Source organism: Pinus tabuliformis, chromosome 4_2, assembly GCF_031772625.1.
Source record: "Pinus tabuliformis cultivar Carrire ecotype Pingquan chromosome 4_2, CPIR1, whole genome shotgun sequence".
NCBI lineage: Eukaryota > Viridiplantae > Streptophyta > Pinopsida > Pinales > Pinaceae > Pinus > Pinus tabuliformis.
Window position 1 is genome coordinate 1,097,349,853 of NC_142304.1, and position 8,813 is coordinate 1,097,358,665.

Sequence of the window (8,813 nt, forward strand, 5' to 3'; positions counted from 1 at the left end):
GTAAGGTTGTGTGATGTGATGTGATGTGATGTAAACGTTTTGACTCCATAAAAATAAACCAAAAATATAATTTAAAAAATAATATTAATAATTATAATTATTAATTAAACCATTTTGACCTTGTAAAATTACATAAAATTAATAATAATAAAATTAATATTTATAATTAGCGATTAAATATAATTTAAAAAATAATATTAATAATTATAATTATTAATTAAACCATTTTGACCTTGTAAAATTACATAAAATTAATAATAATAAAATTAATATTTATAATTAGCGATTATTAATAATTAAACCAGCCTAGATCCATCTTAACTGCGGATCTAGCAAGCACTGTGATCAAATCTTTTGAGGTGAAAATTTCTTTTAGAGTGAAAAGAGGTGTGTTCCCTCTTTGTGCTTGGTAGATTTGGATTTTAGATGGATCTAAACTAGTAATTAAATTAAAATTCTAGAAGCCTTATTCCAAAATATGACATAATTAAAATTCTAAAAACCCTATTCCAAAATAAATATGACATAATTAATGTAGAAATAATATTATATTGAAATTAAAATTAAAATAATACACTATAAACAAAGTGCATGAATTTGGTTTTTGTTTGTCTCATAAGCTCATCTTTTAGGTTTAAAGAAATAAATGGTCCAAAACACAAAAATGTGAAACCTACCCAATAGTAATTCTAGGTGGCTTGGTTTTCCTTGAATAATGAGTAGTATATATTCTAATTTTCCTTGAATAATGAGTCAGTGTATATTAGACCGATAGTAGTTAATAATAATTGTCCTCCCTATTAATTTGACCAAACAATTATGATAAATTTACTTACCGTTTAAAAAATTACACAAATTCTTAAAAAAAAAAAATTGCATTTGAAGTCATAGCTACTGAAGTTATTGGCGTGTGAATAATCCTCACAGCAATTCCAAATTGTATTCCAATGGTAAACGAGGTATCATTGGAATTGTTGCTTTCAAATATTATAAACTGCCCTCCACGCCATTCGAACTAGCAAACGCAGGTTTGTGCAGGTCTGAATTTCAACAACCATGAGGAGACGCAATTTCAAACATGCAAGATTCAAATAAAATTATGAAAATAACGTTACCAGTGATGTAATTAGTTTCTGAATGATAAAAATGATATCAAAGTGCAAAATTCAATAATAGTAGCCTAAAACATTAATTTTTGGCGTTTTTTCTTTTAATTCTTTTTTATCAAAAAAATATGATTATAAATTGAAATAATTATAATTTTTAGGCCTATTGAATCTAAATTCAAAACTACAATTAAAAACTGAATAATTTTTTTTATTATCAATTTAAGAAAAACCAAAAAACTCTTATAAGGTGTTTAATAGTTTAATAAAATAAAAAGTTTTGAATATTTGGCTCAAAATTTTGAAAATTTAGATTATAGTTTTCAAACTTTAAAATTATGAGTGTCACACAAATTTTTGATTATAGTTTTCAAACTTCAAAATTATGAGCCTCATACAAATTTTTGATGGCCCTGAATCCATTCCATTATTAGTCCCTGCCTGGGACTATTTGCGATCGATCGATCGTTGACCGTAGGTTGACCGTTGTATTTTTTTATTATATTAGCATTTTAACCTAAGTCTAACCAAAGTTTTGGTGTGGAAAATTATTGGAGTCTTATTACGGGCTTCACATTGTTCGATGCAAAGGACGGCAAGTTGGGTTGTCGTAAGGCGTGATCGGCACGAATCCAAACCCTTGTCATTGAATGCGTCTGTCACGAATTTAGTAGCTGGTACCAGATGGCATGCCTATGGCTCAAGTGTTTTACGTTACTATGGTACACCTGGGGACTAGCATGCCACTCTTCTCTCGCCATGCCATGAATCATCACCGGAATATCAGATGGAGGGGGATGTTTTTCACACTTTGGGTTTTGGGGATGGTTCAGATCGATCAAGGTGATGTAATGATTGCTAGCTATTCCTCCAATCCTAAACCCTAACTTAATTCCTTCTGGTCATTTGTGTGACGGAAATTAGTTATGTTATCCATGTTTAACTAAGAGGGTTCAACCCGTGTGCATCGGCAAAAAACCCTCTCCTGCCCTGTCAAGATCTGGAGGCACATCAGCAAAGGAGTGTTTTGCTTGCACCCAGATAGAAACTCCAGCTTTCCATTCCATTAGCTGTAATAAGAGCAACCATCTCCACTGGGAAGCCAATGCAGGTTCCTCTGTTTTTCCAATCGAATCCTAAGTTCATCGGCCATGCCTGCACTGAAGGAAGAGAGATAAACGGATACTTGGAATAGTATTGCACCCAAGAAGCAAAGTCATCCAGAGATGGAACAGAATTATTCTTCCTGTGTGTGCCATTGGATTGGCAATTGACCGCCTTTTCTTTTATGTTCTATACATTAGTAAAGACCTAATGTGCATCTACCTAGATGGGAAGTTCGTTGTTCTCATCATTGTTCTGCGTTCTACCAATGATGCCTTCCATTTATGGCATATTTGGTTGCAGCTCGAGCTTGCATATGTGTCAAAGGAATCACTTGTAGTGGGCTCTGGGAAACTTGTTTGGGATGCTCGTTTAATTGTTCTCCATTACTTGCGTTCTCTCAAAGGCTTTTGGTTTGATATATTTGTCATAGTGCCACTTCCACAGGTGGTTGTTGATTGACATTTTTCTAAATTCTTACACCAGCTGGGTGTTGATTGGCATTTTACTAAAGTCCTAGAGGAGTTGTGTGTTGATTGGCATTTTACTAAATTCTTAGAGCATTTGGATTGACAGTCTTTGGATTTCCATATTTCTAGATTCTTAGATTCTCTTATTTTTATTTAAATATAGAGATCCAGATATCTTTTTAGGTGAAGGCAAAGATGAACTTCTCTTGAAGTATAAAGAGTTTTTTTATTATAATTATTTAATCTTTTCCATAAATCCTACATACACTTTATCACATTCTAATTCCTATTGCTACTGAATGCCTATTTATTTGTGCAGGTGGTCTTCTGGTTGGTTGTGCCAAACCTTATAAAAAGGGCAGAAATCACTTATATTATGACACTGCTGCTCCTAATATTCTTATTTCAATATCTACCCAAGGCTTATCATTCTGTCTGCCTCATGCGCCGGATGCAAAGAGTAACAGGTTACATTTTTGGTACAGTTTGGTGGGAATTCGTCGTGAATTTGATAAGATATTTTATAGCGTCCCATGTAAGTTCAAGCTTCCAACCGTTCTGAGATCAGAAATTTTTCAAAATAACTTATATATAAACTATCTTATGGTATATTGTGATATTTTATAATATCTGATGTAACTTTAGGCTTCAAACCATAATGAGATCACAAAAATTTCAGTAAGCGTTGTTTATTTCTTACAAATCTTGCAGTTGTTTTGAGTTGTATATTATGTTTTAGTGTTTTGACAAATTTTGATTATATGCAAGTCAAAACCTTGGAACAGTTAAATAACATCCATTTCAATAACTTATATTTGGATTTTTCATTGGATTTTGTCTAAGGGGAAGCTTTTTAATCTTTATTTATGGTTTAAATTTATGTCTGTTGCAAATTTCTCTTAGAGTTTACTGAATTAACGAGGCTGAGCAAGTGCGAGCTCTTCTGAGATTTTGATAGTACCAAAGCTGAAGTCATTTGCTGATTTGGTGATAAATCTCTGTTCAGCCACTAATAAGTTTGTGGGTATTGAACCTCCAGATCTAATGGTGCAAGCACAGAGGGCGTATAGCACCCGTTGATTAGCATTTTCTGCAGGAAATTATGTCTATGAAGAAGGGATGGAAGAGATATGGAATAGTGTTGTTTTTGGTGCTTCTATCCATGCTCGTTCCATTGGTATTCTTGCTCGGACTCAATGCTGGATTTCAGAGTAGTAAGTTTATCTGAACCCATTTCATTTTTTATATGATTTGAAGCCCCCTTCACACAGAATGTCGTGTATGGAGAAGCTGGCTTTGGAGTACTTGGGCAAGGGGACTTAAAGGTTTTTATGAAACCCGTTCCTGGAATTTGTAGTCGGTTGTTTGCATTTTTTTGCACCATTTTTCCCCTTTGTTGTATACTAAGACAATGGGCATTTGATGATTGCCTAGATCCTCAGCACTGTGGAATATTTTGGGCCAATGTTTGTATTAGATCTCATTGAAAAGCAGGCACTGCGAGGCTTATTTCAGAACTTTATGAGTTTGTAGGCTCAGGGTTTTGATCTCTCCTTCTGCATTGTCATGTTTAGCTACTTAGGGTGAGTGTGAGGTTTGAGGGCAGATACAGTTTAAGGTTGTCGCATTTGCGCACATTAGATGCCAAAGATTAGAGAACACAGGATTAGGGCTTCAAAACACCGAGGCCTTAAACCCTGATGTTTGGATACTGAAATGGAATGCATCTTCCTTGGAAAACCCACACGCAATCTTAAGACTATTTTCTTAGAGCTTAGACACAAATGCCAGTGGACTTCAATTCCTGTCGCGTGCATTCAAGGATTTCATCAATAGGTTTGTGGGTTTTTTTCATTATATTTACAAAAATGCCAAATGCAGCTTCTTGAGGAGCATACTAACTGAACAATTTCTTAGTTTTACAGTTATTCTTCTGAACTCTTAAAAGTTGCCCTTCTTTAAAGCTCCTAAAATTATTAAGTAGAACTGAGCCAGAGAGAAAGTAGCAGTCCCCAATCTGATGCCCATTGTGTCATTCCCATCTTGGTGCAACCTTGTGTCATTTGATAATGATAGATCTGTCTTGTGAGTCTGAAGGAGGATTCGTTTTTTTAATGGAAGTATAGAGTAAGTTTGGTTTAGTGTTGACTAGGCAATGACAACTGCTAACCAGTAGTAGGATTGCTTAATTTGGCATCTTCAGTAGCCACTAGAAACGCTTTGCGATGAGGAACTTGCATGTGATAGAGTACCTTTGAGCAGCTTGATCTTATTTTGAAATTTTGAATCCTCTTTATCTCTTCAACATCAAAGAAGTCATTTGGTTGTTCTATAACCTGTTGTATGTTTCTCTTGCAGGCTATATCAATGATGAAGTCCCTCCAACGCTGGTATACATTCTATTAACTTGTGTAACATCAATATATTGTTAACTTCACATTAAGAATTTGAAAGAAAGACATCCAAAGTCAATAACTTAGTCAATTTTCCTTCTTCTTCTTCTGTGCAAGTCGTATATTTACTGAATTCTGTAATGATGTCATCAAAGTTTTCTAATGTTTTACTTGCTACAATTGGTGTGTTCAGAACCAAACAGATTTTACCAGGATTGTCAATCTGTCTAAACACAATGATGCTTCACAACAAACAGAGGTAAGGTTTATTACATAAGATTTCACCAAGATCTAGTGGCTATGTATTAAATACAATTTTCTTTCGTGCCTTTTGCCAGTTGGTGGTAAGAAGATCAAATTCTAATGAATCCATGTTATACAATGTACTTGCACAATATGGCACTGACCCCATCAGAAATACAACCCATCTCATAACTACCATAGTTCTTTTGTAAAATTTTCACTGCTTTATTAAATAATATATCCTTGTTTCCATACTATGTTGGTTTGTTGACGTCGGTGATCTATGAAAGAAATGGATTTTGATATTACTGGGCTTTTAAATTATAAATTTTAAAATGAATTTTCTGATTAAAGCCAGCTTTTGTTGTCTCCATTTTGCAGAGAAATCTTTCTAGGCATCTCGATGATCTAAACAAATTGGGGTCTGAACTATCAAAGGTTTCCAAAGATGAAGTTGTAACAAAGACCTCAAATTTTTCTGCAACGAATGTACGCAAAAAAACTATCTTGCTTTACTTCTATTAATGTACCATCCTTTGTACTTTCCTTAATGATTGCCCACGGATATTTACATCATTCCAATGAATGGTTTTAGGTTATTATTTCCCAGACAAAGCCATATATAGTTGCCAAAGATACTGACTTCAACACTGGTTACAACTTCTCTGGCACGACCCATGGAAATCTGGATATATTATTAACCAAGCATCCACTCTCAGGAGGTACACACGTAAATACTTGTCTACCTTCAATCATCCTCATTTTTCGGTTTCTGAAATCTTTCCAAGACTAAACAAAGTGCTATTTCTAGATGATGATGTGGTCGTGCAAAGGGACCTGACACCTCTTTGGAGTATTAATTTGCATGGGAAGGTAAATGGTGCCATGGTGATTTGTGAAGTAAGGTTTCATCACTTGAGTAAGTACCTTAACTCTTCAAAGTTTTTCCCAAATGGTTTTGATAGAAATGCGTGTGCATGGATGTCTGGATTGAATATTATTGATCTTAATGTTGCTCTTTCCCTGTTCGACAGCAAAATAGGTATAATATTCCGTGGAGATTTGGGACATTGCCTGCAAGTCTGATTACATTCTACAATATGACCCAAAGCCTGCAAGACTCTTGGCTTTCAGTTGGTTTAGGGCATGACTTTGGAATTGATCAGCTTGATATAGAAAAATCTCTTGTTTTGCATTTTAATGGCAACTTGAACCCGTGGTTACAGATAGGTATTAATAAATACAAGCCATATTGCGCTAAGTATTTAAAACAAGAGGGTCAATTCATGCTTGAATGCAATGTCAATGGATGATGCTTTGATATATTTATGTGGATCATATCTCAAAATGGCAGATTTGTGAAGGCATAGCGGTGTGTGATGCCATGGAATGGATCGACGTGGTTTTGCAAAAGCCTTATTGGAAGCAAGCATGGATGTGTATTGGCTCATGGGCTAAACCTTTGAAACAAAATTATTCTTTTATTCAAGATTGTAATATCATTTAGTAAGCGCTTCCAATTCTGGAAGCTATTCCAATTCATGAATCGTGTCCTTTTAGGCTCCTACGGTTTTGAATCTCATTGAATCTATGATTAGAATGTTGTTAATTTTCTGATATTGGCCTAGACATAGGTAACTTATACAATATAGATGATAGAGGAGAATCATAATTTTAAGGACTCGAGACGTACTCTGATCAATTATTTGATTCTTTTTCTACTCAGAACAGTCTCAAAGAGTACAGGGAAACTAGCTTTCTATATTTCGAGTTCATTCTTCTAGCAGGGCCTGCATTCCAATCAACTATAAAAAATGGTGTGAAAATTGCCTAAATGACAGAATTACTTGGCAAGAATATAAATATAGGGTTTTGAATATTTATCTATATTATGTTTCATTCCCATTTGGGGATTGAGCGAACGAGTTTTGGACACAGTTGAAGAGATCCCCCAAATTTTAGGGGATGGCACTCCAAAATATATAAAAAACTGTCAAGTTTTTACATTTTATATCCATTTTGACCTGCAAAAATCTGGTTTTCTCTGAAAAAAAACCCCTGTAAATTCAAATTGAGTACCTATCTACCCCGCTGGAAGAAAATGGGGAACTTCGCTCTCTTGCACTTGCATATCAGGTTAATAATATGGCTTCTTTTGCTTTATCCATGGGCTCAATCTCCCCAACAAGTTCCAAAGGGCAGGAAGGAGAATCCAGGAGAGCTCTGGCATTTTATTGCTGTAAATGTCAAAACAACGACTTATATGAATTACTTATCTGTGGTTCACTCCATTTATTCTTTCCAAGTTCTGCACTTCCCTGCAGACCCCGATAGGGACTACCGCCATAGCAATGGCGCCTTGTTAAAAAAGTGATTCAAACATTCTAATTATCATTTTTTTTTTTTTCAAAAAATTTACCTTCCAAACAAAATTGTGAACTGTGTAGAAAAAGCCAAAATAAAGTTGCAGCCTATAATTTCTCGTTTCTCATGCGCCTGCAGGGTAAAACGAGTAAATGAAACAATTCGGGGCTGACAGTACTTCTCATACACCTGCAGATCCAGAGCCAAGTATTCGAACTCTTGACCTGACAAACTTTTTCTAAATACTGACGAAATTTCTTTCGAATCCGAATTTGCAGGCCAGAGGAAAGCAGAGGCTCGAGGCCATCTGCTCTACGTAATCAATTCGAACGTGGGAGGTGATTTACATTAATTTTGCAAAGATCACAGACATATTGTTGCATTCATTTCCAAAGATTACAGAGATCGTGCTTTCAATGCGCTGAATTTAAGTCATCCATGGAACCCAGGAACAATTTATGAGGTGTACTGTACTGGAATTAAAAATAAAATAGATCGATAAATAATTTGTTATATAAGTTATTTTTAGTTTTGTGGACATTAATATTTTATTTCACATTTAAATTAAATAATTTCTTTCATTGTATTATAGGTTTTTTTTCAACTATTTCATTTCATATATGAATTAGGTCACCTCCCTTATTACATTGTAGTCTCTTTTCAACCTAGGAAATAGTTCCTGGTGTACTTAGAAGGCTTACATAGTTTTATCTTGGATTGGAGCACAAATTTGTGGGCAACTTCTCTTAAGTCATTTCAAAAGATGATAAGATATTTTTTTATAAGAATCTTTTTTATTTAGTGCATTGAGAGGCACATTTTATAGTGTATGATAAGGGCGATATGTCATTTCGAATTGATGTTTCTCTTTTTTTTTGTAAGCTTAGGTAGGACCCTCTCATTTTTACACACCCCATTTCCAAGGAGGGTAGCACAAGAATTGAACCCAAGATCTCCGGTTCGGTGAGACTTCATTTCCACGGCCATTGCCACTTGAGCTACCCCATGTGGACAAATTGATATGTCTTTTTAAATTACAAAAAAAATATTCTCTAAATAGAAAAACAATGTCACTTATAACAATAAAACCAAAAATAATATGCATGTTTAGTTAGTTTTAATTAAAAGCATTG

General features: G+C 34.5%; 1 protein-coding gene across 1 annotated transcript; it reads left to right on the forward strand.

Annotated features, from left to right (window-relative positions):
- The first annotated feature begins 1,689 nt into the window (after nucleotides 1-1,689).
- Nucleotides 1,690-6,541, forward strand: LOC149173490 (uncharacterized). The gene is made up of 7 exons (XM_089426716.1): nucleotides 1,690-1,828; nucleotides 3,000-3,215; nucleotides 5,039-5,070; nucleotides 5,267-5,332; nucleotides 5,698-5,805; nucleotides 5,912-6,038; nucleotides 6,128-6,541. Exons 1-7 carry the CDS (start codon nucleotides 1,690-1,692, stop codon nucleotides 6,400-6,402), a joined length of 963 nt encoding a protein of 320 aa, XP_089282842.1. The 3' UTR covers nucleotides 6,403-6,541.
- Nucleotides 6,542-8,813: the final 2,272 nt, after the last annotated feature.

Coding starts and splice junctions, on each gene's coding strand:
- LOC149173490 (XM_089426716.1), top strand. CDS start 1,690: ATGCAAAGGACGGCAAGTTGGGTTGTCGTAAGGCGTGATCGGCACGAA. Junction 5,333..5,697: donor ATGCTTCACAACAAACAGAG/GTAAGGTTTATT, acceptor TCCATTTTGCAG/AGAAATCTTTCTAGGCATCT. Junction 6,039..6,127: donor CAAGCATCCACTCTCAGGAG/GTACACACGTAA, acceptor TGCTATTTCTAG/ATGATGATGTGGTCGTGCAA.